At 42.1% G+C, this 18,590-nt stretch overlaps 1 protein-coding gene across 3 annotated transcripts in view; it reads right to left on the bottom strand.

Moving 5' to 3' along the window:
* Positions 1-18,590, bottom strand: part of GRIA4 (glutamate ionotropic receptor AMPA type subunit 4) — a 316,531-nt gene that overhangs the window by 125,717 nt on the left and 172,224 nt on the right. For all 3 annotated transcript variants that reach the window (XM_074981809.1, XM_074981795.1, XM_074981800.1), the window contains exon 4: positions 7,350-7,534. In XM_074981809.1, the coding sequence (XP_074837910.1) occupies positions 7,350-7,534 (185 nt within the window). The remainder of the gene's footprint in view (positions 1-7,349; positions 7,535-18,590) is intronic.

Here is an 18,590-nt window from a genome sequence, read left to right as displayed (position 1 = left end):
CAACCATATTGTGGCCCCCTCACTCCTTGCTCCTGAGGGAAGTAATATGGAGCAGATCTGTATGTGGGGCAAACTAATTCCAGCTGTGCTGCACTGACCAATGCACTGGAGAGCAGCAAAGAGGCTCCACCCATCCAGTTTCCTACTGCCATCTGCCTACTCCTTATTCATCTCCATGGGAGGGTGAGTGGCAACCTCACTGAAGGATAATCTCATGCTGTTGCCCATGACACAAGTAGCCAGAGCAGGAGAATAGAACAGCAGCTGCCCTTCTGCTCAGTGCTGGCTCATTATCTGAGCCACACTCTGGCATTACATTTGCAGAATTTAGTTATGAAAGAGTATTTATTTGAGCACATCCTATTTGTCCACAAGACACATTTATATATGTGCTAGTGAATAGTAAACAGAGAATGATGCAGCTGTCAGGGGACCTGTGGCTTATTTCAAGCCAAATTTTAGTCCTGATTCTCACATTTTTGTTAATGTTCAGTGGGACTGCTCATAGAAAAACAGTACTCAGTGTAATTACTGTGGAACAACTGGATTATAAATCGGGCCATAAATAAGGATAAGATCTATAACACTCTGCCTCAGTCATGTTATATCCCCTACCTCATGAACTGTGCATTGCTCGTATATGAACAATGAATGAGCATTCCTATGGAAAAACAGTGCAAGATCACTTGTTTAAAGACTGCATGTATTCAAAGATAGTAGTGTTTCTGCACAAGCAAAATAAAAATTGCACAAGCGCCATCAACTTTGGCATCGTCTGCCTTTTAAGAAATTAATTAGACAAAGACAAACCCAACAACCACAGAATTATGTTACAAAATCTGTGGAACTTACAACAGTGACTATCCATCATTTTATTCTGCGTGTCTTGTATTTTGTCTGTTTAGAGTGTAAAGTCTCCTTGGGACTTTGAACTCACATACCTTAATACATGCTTTGAGTGCTGCATAAATTTGAAGTAGTAGCAATTAAAGCAAATGTATCTAAAGAAATATATATTTAAGTTAAAATAATTGAGATCAGTTTATTGCCTGTTATTCTCCAATCATTTCTACATTTTTATTTAAGCCTTAATGACACCCTTCTTCAGTCTTTTTTGAAAGGGGCAAATGAATAAAAAAATCCATGACGTATTTGCTAGAACATGGAAAGAAAACTAATCCAACTGATTAAATCCAAATAAATCTTAGACCCAGGTGATCTGACATTTCTTTAACAAGCATGCATGTTTTGCCACACGTTTATTTTCTTTCTGCCTCTAGTAAACAGAGTAGTATACTCTATTTTGCAGCACATACAGTTTGAATTAGACTATCTCATAAAAAAGGAGATAGGCATTTTAGTTATTTCTCAGTTGTAGTTCCTTGGGAATACCCTGACTTGATTTGCTTGGGTCTCTGAGATAATGGTTTTTGTTCCACACATACATTAGTGGTGAAATAGTTCAGTACTCAAACCCAGCACATCTATAACAGGATTAAAATAATGAGCTTCTACTCATTTAATCCATATTTCCAGTTAAAATTCACCTCCACTTGGCTGCTGACGTTACTGAATAAGCTGAACATACAAAGGGAGACACTGTTTTCCAGTGTAGAAGAAGAAGGGAACAGTCTTAGACCAGATCTACACTAGACATTAAAATCAAGCGTAAATACGTAATTCTGGCTACAGCAAATACATAGCTAGAATCCTCTTAGCTACAACTGACTTACCTGGCTGTCCTCACAGAGGGAGGTCAATGGGAGCAACTCTCCCTTTGACCTCGTTTACTCCTCACGATATTGAAGAGTACAGGGGTTGACTGTCAACCCCAGATAGTTCGATTTTGCACATCCCTACTAGGTGCACAAAATTGAACCCCAGAAGATTGATCCAAACCATGTCAATCTTATACACAGGGAAGACATACCTCGGTGAAGCATGGGAGAAACATAGTGATGTCGATTCTGTTTGTGTACTGTGTATGGCTCTTGCTGGCATGGACTGCTCCATTCATAAATGACTTGTTATTGCAAGTATGAGCAGTGTGACTGTTAGGAAAGGGAAAGCCAGATTGCCTGGCAAATTACAGGACCAACCCAAAGGCCAGGCAAACTGGGCCCATACGCAGGGCGCCATAGCCAGAGGGGTGCCACAGGGGCTTGGGCTTCCTCCTCGATCTGCGGCACAGAATCCTCTCTAGCCATTCCCCAATGCTGGGCCAGCAGGCTCCGCCCTTTCACCCAGCACAAGGTGACCATCCGTCCCGTTTTGGCCGGGACAGCCCCGTATTTCAGGGGCCAGGAAGGCATCCTAATTCATTTTAACAAAAGGGCTAATTGTCCCACATTTGTGCGGGGCAGCAGCTGCCACCTGGTTCCTGGCCTTCCCCGACTTGGGGAAGCTCGCCCATCTTCCCACATCTCACAGGAACTGTGAGACAGGCCAACATGCCTGCCGCCTGGCTCCCTATGGCTTGGGGGAGCTGGAAGCCAGAGCATAGTGGCTGCACCTCGCTCCTGGCTCCCTGTAGTGTGCGGGAAGATGGGAGATGGAAGGCACAGCTTCTGCCTGGCTCCCTGCGGCTCAGGGGAGCCAGGAGCAGGACTGGTGAGGCTGCCCCTGGATCTTGGCTCCTGGCTCCCCGCAGCTTCGTGGTAGTGGTGGGCCAGAAGGAAGGCACTGAAACAAGGAGGAGGGGGATGTACCTGGAGCAGAGAAGCTGCAGTCAGGGCTGCAGAATGAAGGGAGGGAGTGACCTCTTAGCTCAGGAGGAAGATGGACTGGCTCTTGACAAGGCTGGAGTAGCTGAAAACTTTTATTTAGGGAAAAAGGACATGCTTTTCTTTCTTATGAGTCCAAGAGTCTCCAGGGCTGTCCCTCCAGGTGACAGCATTTTGAACCAGGGAGAGTTTCTAACAGTGAGAGTTGAGTGGGATTTTAAAGGGCCCTTCAAGAATGCAGCCCATTCTTCCTCACCCCTTAAAAACTGCCTTAAATAATCCAAACCAAGAGCCATTTTTCAAAGGAGGCTTGGCTGGTTTATGGCTCCAGCCCCATTGTTGAAACAGTGTAGCTGAGTTATACCCAGTATGTGTGTGGCAACCAGGTGTGTAAATAAGGGAAGAGAAAAAGGGCTAGGGGCTGAACAGACTTGCTTTTCTTATGAAAGCTTGTAACCCCAGAGGCACTGAGATGTTACTCATAAGGCCAACATACCCAGGTCATCAACAGGAAGGACTGAACCAGTGGATGTGGGGCATAGCTGTTAACAGCTGCAAAATCTCTACCCTGGGAGGAGATGTGGGGGGGAAGGCTGCACGCTGATCTCCCACCTCCAGGCAGCCACTGGCCTGTGCTGGCCACGGTCACACTGCAGTCTCCACATTTCTTTTCTTTTTTTTTTTTTAGGTGCTGAATTCCCACCTGACTATAAGGTGTTGGGCAGTCGTGAGAAGGGCACTGGGAAGCGCAGGAGGGGTTCTGTGGGTGGGTGGATGGACACTGGGCATAGGGATCTGTTGTGGACATCTCTGGGTGAGAGGCCACTGGTTATGGGGGTTGCTGGGCATCAGGGGGTGGGAGTGCTGGGCAGGGAGGCAGTGTGGCAGGCACACCAGCAGTGCAGGGCTGGGATTGGTGGTACAGCTGTAAGAGAAGTGCAGGGGTTAGCGGTGAAAGCAGCAAAATGCAGGGATTGGGGCACAGGAGGCAGAGTGTCAGAGTTAGGGTGTCGGGGGGGAGGGCTTAGAGGCAAAAGGGATGCAGGATGGGAGATACAGGGGTTGGGAGCCCATGAGGGCCAAGGACAATGGAGGAGGGCAGGCCCAGGGGGACCAGGAGCACCAAAATACAAGTTCACCCAAGAGCACCATTTTCCTTAAATCTGGCCCTCCCACTTACCACTTACTTATCTCTGGGAATTAGGACAGTCAAAACACCAGAGTCTTATTTCAGGCAACAGCACAGATGCTTATTTTAAATTGAAGCTGGATTTTGCATTTTGGAGCATAACTATGACGCAATTTCCTGCTAGTCCATTTGAATCCTGCACCTGTCCACTGAGGTCACAAAGGGCTGTTCTTGCTGTTCTATCTCGATTTTTGTGCCATACCATTAACATCGGGATTTTGGACAAGATAATTCTTTGGGGTATGCCCAAAATGTACCTCACTATGTAGCCATAAAAGAGTGTGTATCTTCTTCTTCCCCGTCTTCCAAATGCAATAGCAGAATCCTCAGGCTTGTTCTTTTCAACCCCAGCAATCATTGTAGTTGGGTTTTCATACCTATCTCCCCATGGAAAAAGTACCTTCTCTCCCCCACTCCTCTCCTGCAGGTTGGACCTCCCTGGTGTAGCACCCTGGAGACCTGACTGATTCTGAAACAGGGATTTTGCAAGACCAGGGGAGGTCAGTGCTTTGCTGCTGTCCACTGCCCCCATTCCCAGGCTCTCCTCTGGGGCATCTTCCTGCTCCCAGGTCCCAACATGGGCCACTGGCTCCCGCAGCAACCAGCTCCCCTGCCCCAGCTGCAGCTCTTGCTCTGCAGCCACTGATGACTTCCCAGACCCCAGACCCTGCTAGCTTTCCAGATGCTCAGCCCCAGCTGAGGCTCCCAGCCACTGGACTCAGAGCTGACCCCTGCTCTTAGCCACCATGGCTTTCTGGTCCAGCAACATCCTTGTTCCAGCCAGACCAGAGAGTCCTGGATGTCAGAGGTTCAATCTGCACAATTAACTTCTCTTTACATTTACTTTTGTCTTTACTCAGCTAATGAATTCACCTTAAACCAGACCCCCAACTATCTCAGGATAGGGCACACAATGTATTATAACCCCCTTCTAAGAAGAACGGTTGAGAACCTAGTATACACTTCCTTAATACATATTCATTTACATACTCACACAAAGAAGTCAGTTTCTCCCTTACAGTCGGCAAAAGCAAGCACTTTGTACTGAGATCTCATTTCACTAACACTTACTTCTGCTAATATACATGATGGGATATTGACTTGTACACCACACAAGTAAAGTTCATTTCACAAAATGTTTAAAAAAAAGGCCTATTGAATCAATTAGGCAGCTTGAGACTCAGTCAATTCCTCTTCTGTGAAGTTACCACATCTATCAAACATACAAGCTACACAGGAATCTTCATGAAAAATGACAGTAGTTAGGGCCTTATATTTTGAATTGCTACCAATTTGAATGATTGGCTATACAACAGAAACAAAGGGTAAAATTTCCATTAATTTTAGTGGTGCAGAATTAGGCCTTTAGCCTCCCCCAAAAAAGAGTACAAACTATTCTGAAAAGGAACTGTCTGTGCACAGTGTAGGGCTGATTCCAGTCTCAGTTGCTGAGATGGAAATCAGGAGTGGCTCCCAGAAATCAGTGGGGTCACCGCAGTGTAAAGCCAGTATCAGTGAGATCAGAATCAAACTGACAGCGTGCACTAAAATGTGTATTTTCTTGCCATTACAGCAATAGATGATCAACAGACGTATAAGCTGATGCAGAAATATGCATTCCATATATATATTGACATATAACACTCTCTCTATCAGCCAAAGGTTCCAGGTTTTGACCACCCTCCCCCGACCCGTGGGGGGAAAATTGCTTTCCAGCACACTTCAAAACCATCCTAAAAACAACACTCTTCTGTTTTATTACAGAGAGATTAGATAGGAGAAGGATTTTATTATAAACTATGATAAGTGTGCATTAAAATACAGTGACTCAGAAGGAAAAAATTTGGCCTAATTAATATGTATAGTGTTATCTATTTGAAATGATCCTTGTTAAATTTAGAAGTGCCGTATTGTTCCTTTCACATGTATCTGCTAAAAAAAAAAAACAGTTTTCAGAAAAAAGTCTTCAAATGACATTATATACATTACTGCCCATGCCAACATCTGCATCATGCAGTAAAAAATTCATAAATCTAAAACACCTTGGGTACATCTACACTTACATTCCTCTTTCGAAAGAGGTATGCAAATAAGGGAAATCGAAAACACAAATGAGGTGAATATTTGCATATTTGGCACCTCGTTTGCATATTCTTGTTTCGAAAGAGCTTCTTTCGAAAGAAGAAAACCAGTGCAGACGCTGCTCTTTCGAAAGTAAACCCCATCTTCGACAGAATAATTCTTCCCATTATATAAAGGGAAGAAGGACTCTTTCGAAGATGGGGTTTACTTTCAAAACAGCAGGGTCTACACCGGTTTTATTCTAAAAGAAGCTCTTTCAAAACAAGAATATGCAAACAAGGTGCCAAATATGCAAATATGCACCTCATTTGCATTTCAATTTCCCTCATTTGCATATCTTTTTTGAAAGAGGAATGCAAGGGTAGATGCACCCCTTTTGTATAATAATAAAAAAGGAAATAAAATGAGGCCAGTAGTGCAATAAAAGAAAATTTAACACCACTAGATGGCATTCATTCACTGTAGTTCCCACAGAGTGGCAATAGACACTACAAAGTGCATTTTTCTGAGCAGCAGCATAATATGTGGGATTACTTGAGAGGCAAAAAGAATATACTTCCTCAAGCTATTTTCCTATGACTTAGAAAAAGGATTGTTTTTAATTATTATTTTTTCCTGTTAGTTAAGAAAGAGGTCCGGGAGAGACACTTAAATGGCCAGATAACATTTGAAGCCCACTTGGCGCAGGTGTAAATGGCTATACAAAGTACAAGGGAACAGCTAATCAAGCGTATAGTCTTTTCTTTTCATACCTGTTGCCTTCAGTCACCAAGCAAGAATGTCCCTTGTCCAAATATCACTTATTTCACTCTTTTCCATTTCACAAATATTTTGCTATGGATAACAAAATTTCCCTTTTAAATGTGTGTAATAATGCTTTCAAGATCTTGACAATTGGAAATATGTTGTGTATGATATTTGAGAAAAGTAAATCAGCCTAAACAAAAATAAGCCATTTCTTCATGCAAAATTGGCGTTTAAATATATAAATATTTTTTTAAAAATAGAAGCATAAATTCTCATGTTGAAAGGGACCATCGTGATGATCTAGTCTGCCCTCCAGTGTAGCCTACGGCACAAAACTTCCCCCAAAATACTTCCCTGAGCCGCTGATGTTTGAGCTGCACCAAGCATTGCCTGATGTCTCAGAAGGGGCTAGTCACCCTGACCTGTTGGCAGCTGTGATGGAAGTTTCATATCAAGATCAGGAGAAAGTGCAGATAACATATCAGCCCCTGAATAAAACTTGGGAAAACCTTGTCTTGATTGGCAAAAATAAATGAAGGGTAAAGCTTAGTGGCTGCTCTTCTGGAACGATTATAATTAGTTTAAAATGACATTTAAAGTGGTATTACCTGTTCTAAAAGATTTTGAAGCCTCTCTATTTCACAGTCTATTACAAATTTCTTTTCTTGTCTTCGATCCAAGTCTTCTAAAAGCCGCCTGTAGCTGGCATCATTAAAATTCTCCACACATATGGCACTGACTTGCCAGCTATTTTGTCCTGCTTTTTCCATAATCGCTTGAAGTATTGAATAACCTGAAAGAAAAGGATACAATACACTAGTAACACAATCTTGGCATTTTATGAATCATAACTTATTAATTAACATAAAAATCCCTTAATGTATCATCTAATAGAGTGGGGATAAGATGGAGTCATAGCTCCTAGATATAACTCTTCTATTGGTTACCTGTGAGTTTGGGCACAGCACTTAAACTATAAGCTTATCAATTATTATTATCAAAAGCATTTATATGATGCTCATCATCGTCAGCAATGATCTGATTAATGGAGTACGCACAGGTTATAAATCTTAACCACTGAATGTTTGTGAAATGCTCTGGGGCCATTGGGTCAAAATCACACACCTCAGATGGGAGAGCAGGCAGTTAAGGAACAGCTCAGACATGCCTACGGTGCCTGCACAGGCTGGAGGCAGAGCTTTGAAAAGGGAGCAGAGCAGTTCAGAAGCAGGCAGTGGAAGAGCACAGATGGCTGCTCCAAGGATGAAAGTACTGCCTACAATTCACTGGCTGCCAACACAGACCTGTGAGACCCACAAAGGAGAAGCAGGTGATGGAGTACACCGGTCATGGGCCTGAGTGTAGTAGAGGTTGAACCTCTTTAATCTGGAACTCTCTCCTCTGTCAACATCTGTAATCTGGTATGATTTTAGTTAGCTGGATGACCACTTACTGTGAATGTGGCCAAGCTTCCTGTGGTCCTGTAAAGTTTGTTTGTAACCATCAGTCCTGGTTCTCAGTGTTCTGTGCTGTTATTTAGCTGTAATTTAACCCTAAAAGTCATCTAAGGCCCAGAAAACAGTGAAAGTGTTGGTAATGTGTGAGAAAATGTTGACCTTAGATCGTCCGGCAAATTCTCTCATCCGGAACTGGTCAGGTCCCAAGAGTGCCAGATGACAGAGGTTCAACCTGTAATTTGCTATGGCGAGCTGAAGTAAACTGGGTTAAGGTGTGGTCTGGGACAGGCAATGGCTTAGAACCCCAAGGTAGCTGAATGTGGCTGCCCACCTTTGGGCCCTGGACCAGTGCTAGTTGAGAGGGCAGGCCCAAGCTCCCTTATTCATGTAAGAAAAAGTCAATACCAGAGCAAGAGCCTTCCCCTAGTGTGATGGCCCAACTGGAAAAGACTGATTGTTCAATGGGAGGACTGGGAACACTGGGGGTGGGGGCGAGGAAGTACAGGACTGTATATCAACAGCAGACAACCACCACCTGACCCCTAAGCTGCACTGTTGGTCATGTACCTTCTCCAGCAATACAGAGGTATTATTATCAAACTGTCTCATCTGTCATCTGCAACACCTACTAGCAGAGGGGAAAGCCAGTATCTTTTTCTAGAACCATTTGTTTTTCCATCACCCAGGGCACCTGAAGATCCTTAAAACACTGGGAGATTCCATCCAAAAGAGAAGAGATCCAACACCTCAGATCCCGAGTGAGCATTAAACCATCAGGAGGATGCTAGCTGACATTGTGCTGTTGGAAGTTACATCCGCCAGACCAGACATTCTGTCCAGAACCTTGGCTATATTCAGACTTGGGTGGTTATATTTTACCCACCCAAAATCCTCATTGTAGTTTCAGTTGGAAAAAAAATACTACTTTCATCTCCTGAAAGCTATTATGTAATGCTGCTGTGGCAGACTGGATCCCTGTTCTGTTAAGAGATGGCTGTATTTCACTGGTGTATGACTGATCCCTATGTATACTGTAGCTTACAATGTGTTTTGGGATCCTTCTGCAAGAAAGTTTCTATATAAAAGGTACTGACAGGTCTGCACGTAAGAACAGGAATATTCATAAATTCAATTTTAGAAATGAACGTGTTTATGAATTGTCTATCAATAAATCTAAAAACATTACCACACCCCACAAATATACTATATATTTGTTTGCCTCTTCATTACCTATCAGAGCATCATTAATACCCCATGTTGTGGACGTCACAGGCCAAATGTAAATCTAGGAGATATTATCTTTGACATGATGAAGTGAGTCTGTGCTCATGAAAGCTCATGCTCAAAACTTTTCTGTTAGTCTATAAGGTGCCACAGGACCCTTCGTTGATGATATACGTTATCTCTTGCACTTAACCTGAACCAGTTTATGTGAATTCACATCAGATTGCTCCTAATCCAATGAAATCAAGTACCCATACTGAAAAATACACTGACCATACAGGATAATTTATAATTATTATTAGATACTTCCTTCAAATACAGATGGTACAATTATATATCTTTGTTACGATGATTAACTGAGTAGACTTTATCACATATCTTTTCAGAAGATAAGTGAAATTTGGGTTGGTAAAAATATAAGTAAAATATATTTGCACTGTGCACAAAGAAGTAAAGATGATTTTCATTTCATAGGACTATTTCTAAAGAAATTGGTACACAGAGGCTGCATCCACACTAGCAAGGTCTTTCAGAAAATCAGGCCCTTTTTCAAGAGAACACATCGAGCATCCACACACAAAATGTTCTCTTTCAATCCAAAATCGAAAGAATGAGACTCTTCTTCCGGAGGCCCTCTTCTGCTCCCAGATTAGGAACAGCACCTCTTTTTGAAAGCTTCTTTCAAAAAAAAGAATGTGTAGATGCTCCTCAGGCCCTTTTTTTGAAAGAGCAGTCCTCGTGGTGCTGGTTTTTCGATCCCTGGCCTGTTCTTTTGAAAAAGGAGGGGATGCTCTCTATCGAAAGAGCAGATCAGTCTTTCCATCTGCATTTGTGTGTGTGGATGCACTTTTTCAAAGACATCTTCTGGAAGATCATCTTTTGAAAGATCGCTGTAGTGTCAACCCAGCCTAAGAAATTGCTGAGACTTAGTACATGTTTGTATTTGAGATAATTTCCTAATGTAAACTGCAGAACTTGATAGAGTCTCTAGTAAAACATTTCTCTAGCCAGGGTTCAGTTTGAACCTGAAGTAATTTGTGTTTCTGTCTAAGAATGAAGAATTCTTGTCAATTACATCATGATTTTTCTGCTCTTCCTATTGCTGTATTTGTTCTTGCTTTTATTCCTGTAATTATCTTTTCAAATCGTGCCTACTTCCTCTCACAAACATTATCTATGTTGCCTCATTTTTCTATGCATTTCCATACATATCTTTTTTATTTAGAGCTGCATCATGATGTTAGACATGTTCCTACCTCATTTATGGTGTAACTTTGACTTTATCATTGACATTAACACAGTCAACATTCATTTAATTCAATTTCTTGAAACAGAATAATATTTGCTTTGATTCAGAATGACAGCTTTTTGAAATGGCAATTGATATCCTCTCACTCTTTTCTTACTAAATTTGGACAACTTTACGGAGATGTGTTTTTATCAAGAATCAGATTTCACCTAGGACAGTGAATGACAGCGAGTAGCTGAACACTAAAGTTTTTCTTCTACTATGGCTCAAGGTTTAACTTGCCATGTTTCATTGAGAACTGCCTTCATTTAGGCATTTCAGAGTTGCATTGTTTTTTGTCACTAGCTGGAACCCATGCATATATTTTCATGCCCATATGCCTTTCAGATATAGCACAACAAAGCTGAAATGCAGTCAGCTGGATGGAATACAAGTTCCCCACCTCAGAGAAGCTACTATTAGATATGTAGGTCAATATCCTTTTGTATGGTATCCATGAGGTCATATCTGTATATTTTATGTGTCAAGAAAATAATATAATTTTGCAGGCTGACAAGTTTGGAGTTTAAATGGAATGAATTGCAGACATTTGCAGTCTTAGCTGGCATCAGAATTGGACATATTGAAGAGTATGCATATTTGTTCAAAAATAATTGGATGCAGTGTTCAGAAAAATGAACTGGATCCAGTGTTGCATCAATTTAAATGACAAAAATTAAAATACCACAGGGCGATCTCTACAAATTTAGGACTTGAATCTGGCATCTTTATTCAGGCAAAAATTATGAACTTCAGTGGGCGTTTTGCCTGAATAAGGACAGCTGGATTGGATCTTATAGCTCTAGCCTAAAAAGGCATCTCTTTTTCTCATGTCTATTTTTAACTGTAATGTCCTTGTTTGTCTTAAATTATGACGCAATCTAACTGTACGGTTCATTTTGTGGTGATACTGTGATATAGATACAGCCAGTGCTACATATTGTAATATACTATTTGTTATACAAAACAAAGATTTAAAAAAATTAATGTTCCATCTAATCTTTTCCAACTAGGTACAGATTGTTTTTCCATCTATGTACAGAATAATTTTTATGTGTACCAAGGCATGTGCACCAGCAATAGAAAAACAAAACCTAGCTGTTGGGCTCTGCTAATCAGCTGGGCAGCATTTCAATTTCTCCTAAGCAACCACACAAATGAACAGCTTACAGGGAACACTGATAACAATTAAGGCTGTTAAGTAACAGTTTTAGCTCCCAGTCCATGTGCTTTTATTAAATGCTTTATATTACAACATGCTTATGATATGAGCAAATAAATTCGGGGAACTTCCCCTGCACAGTACAGACTAACTACGTGCTCACGCACTGTCAGTCTAACTACAGAATGATGCCTTGACGGATATGCTCTTTTATTCAAACTGAAATGATTGGGATCAATGCAAGGGTAACTAGGTTGACCATCTTATTGCCTTTGCTGGCTTTAGAAATCAATGAATCTATAAATGGCAAGTAGTAAATTTGGCAGCAATAACAGTGACTACAACTATTTTGGCCTTCCTAAATGCAAAGAAAGCTTCCTTTTCCTTTTTCCATGAGCTCATATGGCTCTGAGAATGGTCCCTAAGAAGTGTGCCAGACGCATTCTGTAGGTCATTCCTGACATGTAAATACAATTCACAGTTGTTCAGTGAATAGTAAAAACACTGGAACTTTTATGTTTTGAAACAAAAAAGTTAGCAGGGAATGGTTGCAAAAAAAACCCCAACACTCTAATATTTCTGCTCAATCTCACATTTTTCATTTTACAGATTGGTGAAATTCTGGAATTTTAAGAAACAAATGATGCTTTTCAAGAGGGTATCCTTGGTACCAATGTTATCAGCAATAATTATGAAAATGGAGAGTTGCTACATTATATTCTGTTCTACCAGAAAATTAAAAGCTGAACATGAATATCATTATAATGTTCACAGATGTATCTGACCATTGTTAATGAGACTCCAACTAGGCACCTAGAAAATGAAAGAGTATTTTTAACTGGTTTCTCCCCCTCCCATCTCTTTAGATTATGTGAGCTTTTTCATTTCAAATAATCCTATGCGGTAGCAATAAGAGAGAGAGAGAAAAAAAAGATATGATACATGCCAAATCTTGCAAATTTCTTATAAAAAATCCCAGAATAATTTTTCTTAATAGAGCATTTTGATTTACCTCCTCAGGACAAATACTGTATGGGAATGGTTCAAGAGAGGAAATTATTATTATTTCAGCATTTTAAAACAGTGGGGTTGTCACAGTAGTGCAAGTAAATCACAGTCACATAACCAACCCCAATTCTTCAAACATTGTAAGTTGTCTAAAAACAATAACAGTCAAGCTCTTTTCATTTGTCTTCTGTTGCTCTTTTCAGTGACAGAGGGATAGCCGCGCTAGTCTGTATTCTATCAAACCAAAAAGCAGTCATGTCGCACTTTAAAAACTAACAAAATAATTTATTTGGTGATGAGCTTTCAGAAGTGGGCCTGACCCACGAAAGCTCATCACATAATAAATTATTTTGTTAGTCTTTAAAGTGCGACATGACTGCTTTTTTGTTTTGCTCTGTTTAGGATTCCTGTTTTAAAATTGCTTTCCAAGAATGAATGTTAGAAGCTTCCTTTGCCTGTCTTAGATGAAAGCTCAGATTGTCACAAAGTTACCTGAAGCCAAGAGAAGAGGCACTAAATATTGTGAGCATTACCAGCACTGTCGTTGTCTTTACGTTTATCCTTCCCTCCCTTCAGGACAAGAAGTCAGAAAAAGGAATGCTAACAGACAAACCCTGCCACACGTAGTGGGGCTGACAGTCACCGCAGCCGTTGGGGACAAGGTGGGAGGGATCCACACCTCCTGAAGGGGTGGAGCCAAGAACAGAAGGGGCAGGGACAAGGGCAGTCATCTTTCAGCACTGCTTGTACTGAAGGACTGGGTCCCCCACTCCTTCCTCACAGCTGTGCTGCCCACCTGTTCAAAGGGGCCTGCCGCTCTATCCGCCACCACTGCCAAAGTAGCAGCAGCAGTGAGCAGAGCTCTGGGCCCCTTTGAAACATAAGGCTCCTGTGCAACTGTCCCATTTGCCCTGCCACCCTCTCCCCCATCGATGGGCCTGGTTGCAAGATTTACCTTTGGACCCTATATAAGAGCAGTAAAACTAACTGTGGATGGAAGGGGACATACCTTGCTCACTTTTGGGAGGGACAAATTCTTTCCCCTCTTCCCCACTATGAGTATTTAAGGGTACCATATGCTTCTACTCTTCCCCAAGTTACTGAATGATGATGTCCAGCATGCACACGTCCATGAGCCTTTTTGGCTCTGCCTCACGTAATTGGACAAAAGCATCTCTGTAAATATTGGTCTAGGAGAGAGAATAGACTCTGAAGGCTTTAAAGCCCACATGTTTAGGCTGAACAAAGCAGCCCTCAGATTCCCAGGCCGTAGACATACAGTATCAAGAGTCTATCAGGATCTTATAATAATGCTTTGTACTTCAACATTGATACAGTTCTCTCACTATTTATTAACTCAGGCATCTCAAAATATTTCTAGGTACCTAGCCGATAAAATAAAATAAAATAAAAATGACTTCAAATCCCATCCTGATCTATAAATATCCAGAAACACTGAAAAATAAAATAAATACAAGTATTTGTGCAAGTCCCAGCTCATCCCTCCACAAAAGCCTTGAAGGAAAAGATTCTGTCCTCATAAGTCACTATAATACACAGATCATTTGTAACACATGCAATATGTAGAGAGCAGACTGAAGTGCTCTGTAGGGAACATCGTGTTCAGTCTGATCAATGGCAATACACAGGGTTTTGGGATACTTGGATATAGCTGCAATACAAATAAGAAGAGCTCCCTACCAGTTTTTCAGGTAGACTACTGATCCTGGCACTATTCCAGAAAACATTTAGACTACGTCTGCACTGAAAGCATCTGTCAACAGTAATGTCTGTTTGAAATTATTGGTCTTAACCTCTCTGCTCATGTCTTCTATCTGCAACATGTGGATAATAAAACTATTTGCCCACAGTGGTGCTCTGAATATTAATTAATGGTTGCAGTATGTTTTGAAGATAAGTGCCAGCTATTATTATTCCAGTGATGTGTCTATATTTTTATTGTAGCCCTTCTAGCCTCTCTGCTTGTATGTGAACTAGCTGCAGAAAAGGGCAGTAAGCCAGTCAGCAACCTTCTCTGTCCTCAGCAGACCTCAGCTGGGATACCTGGTGTCCCAACAGCTCCCACACATTCAGCTACATTAACAGTCTTCAGGTAACATAATCAGCAGTATCCCCTCACTGCTGCCATGTTCCAGACAACTTAATCAACACCCTTCATCCTCCTGAGGCCTTTAGACTCCACACATGTACTACACAATTCTCGTGGCACTGGGCACTTCTACACTTACCCCTGACTGTCTGTTTGTGTTTCCACTACCACTGTTTGATTATCTCACCATTTGATTCAGTTCAAATGGTGTCAATTCATTTCATACAAGCCATCTAAGTTTGTCTTCTTCCTTCCTGTTGTCATACTTTATGCTCTTCTTCTCTCCTCTCCCCAGCCCTTAATTGTATTTCAGCATCAACACATTTATCCTGCTCTTCACTTTCCTGTGCTTGCAGCTCATTCACCCCTAAGTTCACACATTCAGGAGAACAAAAACTATAAAGGTAAAGGCTTTCACATCAATTACTGAAAAGGTGAAATGATCTGGATTCAAATGTAACAAATGGATGCACTCACTTAAATTTGTTGGTTTGGTCACACTTATCCATCCTTCTCTTGCACCTTTTCCTAAATACAGCCATTGCTGTGAAGTGATAGAGTGGCTCTGGGCAGCCATAATTAAGAATTAAAGCAGAAAACCTCCCCTCCCTACTGACATGAAGTTGTTGTTGACCTAACAAGCCACCAGAGGAATCCATTTGCAGCGTCCAACAAGTTTTATTGGTCCTACAAAATCCAAGAACTATACTGGAACATGATCCCGCACTCTCACAGGCCTTAGGTGACAGGACTGTTCTTTGCACAAACAGTCACCCCACCTCAAGATAATACTTGCTAGCAGCCACACACCATACCACAGAAACACTAACCCAGGAACAGCAACGAAGGGTCCTGTGGCACCTTATAGACTAACAGAAAAGTTTTGAGCATGAGCTTTCGTGAGCACAGACTCACTTCATCAGATGCTGGTCTTGGAAATCTGCAGGGCCAGGTATAAATAAGCCAGAGCAAGGGTGGGGATAACAAGGTTAGCTCAGTCAGCAAGGGTGAGGCTTACTACCAGCAGTTGATCTGGAGGTGTGAACACCAAGGCAGGGGAAGCTGCTTCTGTATTTAGCCAGCCATTCGCAGTCTTTGTTTAAGCCAGAGCTGAGGGCATCAAATTTGCAGATGAATTGTAGCTCAGAAATTTCTCTTTGGAGTCTGGTCCTGAAATTTCTTTGCTGTAGGATAGCTACTTTTAAGTCTGTTACTGTGTGGCCTGGGAGATTGAAGTGCTCTCCTATGGGTTTTTGTATATTGCCATTTCTGATGTCTGATTTGTGTGCGTTTATTCTTTTACGTAGAGACTGTCCAGTTTGTCCGATGTATATAGCAGAGGAGCATTGTCGGCATATGATGGCATAAATTATATTGGTAGATGTGCAGCTGAATGAACCCACAATGGTGTGGCTGACCTGGTTAGGTCCTGTAATGGTGTTGCTGGTGTCAATATGTGGGCAGAGCTGAGCTCTGTAACTTTATCCTCGCACACAACTATTTCAGATTTGGCGACAACATATACCTTCAAATCAGCGGCACAGCTATGGGTACCCACATGGGCCCTCAATATGCCAATATTTCCATGGCTGACCTGGAACAGCGCTTCCTTAGCTCCCACCTGAGGAAGTGAAAAAACAGATCAACATAGCCAGACGTGTGCCATGAAGCCTCTTACTACAGCACAAGCCCAAGAGAGAAACCAACAGAACACCACTAGCCATCACCTACAGTCCTCAGCTAAAACCTCTACAGCGCATCATCAGGGATTTACACCCCATCCTGGACAATGATCCCCCACTTTCACAGGCCTTGGGAGGCAGACCAGTCCTTGCCCACAGACAACCTGCCAACCTGAAGCAAATCCTAACCAGCAACTATACACCGGACCACAGTCACTCTAACTCAGGGACCCATCCATGCAACAAACCTCGTTGCCAGCTCTGCCCACATATCTACACCAGCAACACCATTACAGGACCTAACCAGATCAGCCACACCATCGTGGGTTCATTCAGCTGCACATCTACCAATATAATTTATGCCATCACGTGCCAACAATGCCCCTCTGCTATATACATCGGACAAACTGGACAGTCTCTACGTAAAAGAATAAACACACACAAATCAGACATCAGAAATGGCAATATACAAAAACCCGTAGGAGAGCACTTCAATCTCCCAGGCCACACAGTAGCAGACTTAAAAGCAGCTATCCTACAGCAAAGAAATTTCAGGACCAGACTCCAAAGAGAAATTTCTGAGCTACAATTCATCTGCAAATTCGATGCCCTCAGCTCTGGCTTAAACAAAGACTGCGAATGGCTGGCTAAATACAGAAGCAGCTTCCCCTCCCTTGGTGTTCACATCTCCAGATCAACTGCTGGTAGTAAGCCTCACCCTTGCTGACTGAGCTAACCTTGTTATCCCCACCCTTGCTCTGGCTTATTTATACCTGGCCCTGCAGATTTCCAAGACCAGCATCTGATGAAGTGAGTCTGTGCTCATGAAAGCTCATGCTCAAAACTTTTCTGTTAGTCTATAAGGTGCCACAGGACCCTTCGTTGCTGTTACAGATCCAGACTAACACGGCTACCCCTCCGATACTTAACCCAGGAACCTATCCCTGCAACAAACCTTGTTTCCAGCTCTGTCCACGCATCTGTATTAGAAACACCATCACTGGACCTAACCACATCAGCCACATCATCAGGGGCTCAAACATCTGCACGTCTACTAATATGACATATGCCATCATTTGCCAGCAATGCCCCTCTGCCATGTACAAACTGGACAGTCACTGCACCAAAGGATGAATGGACATAAATCTGACATCAGGAATTGAAATACACATACATCTATAGGGGAACACTTTAACCTCCCAGGACATATAATAAAGGATCTGAAAGTAGTCACTCTCCTACAAAAGGCTTTTACCACGAGATTACAGAAGGAGACATCTAAGTTGGAATTCATTTGCAAGTTTGACACATTTAACCTGGGGCTCAACAGAGATCTCAATTATCTTACGCATTACAAAGGCAATTTCCCCACCTTTGAAATTCACAGAAATTGCACCTATCCCACTTAATGTACTTCTTCCACAGGTTCTATTAATGACAGGTGACTCCCCTGCTCTTTTCTCCTACTTCCTCCCACTTCTCTGTTATATAAACCCTGGATTCTGATTATCTGCTCCAGATCTGACGAAATGGGTCTTACCCACAAAAACTCATTACCTAAGAAATAAAATTGTTAGTCTGTAAGGTGCTATGGTACTGCTTGTTTTTTGTGAAGTTATCTATTCTTGTACACCACATAGTGGCATCCTATCTTTAATTACCCAGTTCCGTATATACAAATACAAAGTAGTCCTACAAGGTCTTGCATCACATTTAATTGTAATTTCCTTGATCCATGCCAGTGGACTGTGCTCTCAACTGAAAGCACAATGAGCAATGCAGGACCTGTGTGGGCTGGCATGCCCATCTGCACAGATCTTACAGTAGGGGGTCGAGCCCACAGATCTGTAACCTTTCCCAGGGAGGCCCCGAGTCTCATTTGTCCTTTGAAACATCGTGCATATTTGTGGCACCATGT

Source organism: Carettochelys insculpta, chromosome 1, assembly GCF_033958435.1.
Source record: "Carettochelys insculpta isolate YL-2023 chromosome 1, ASM3395843v1, whole genome shotgun sequence".
In the NCBI taxonomy this organism is placed as follows: domain Eukaryota; kingdom Metazoa; phylum Chordata; order Testudines; family Carettochelyidae; genus Carettochelys; species Carettochelys insculpta.
The sequence above is the reverse complement of the archived record's forward strand: the minus strand, read 5'-3'. Positions and strand labels throughout refer to the sequence as shown.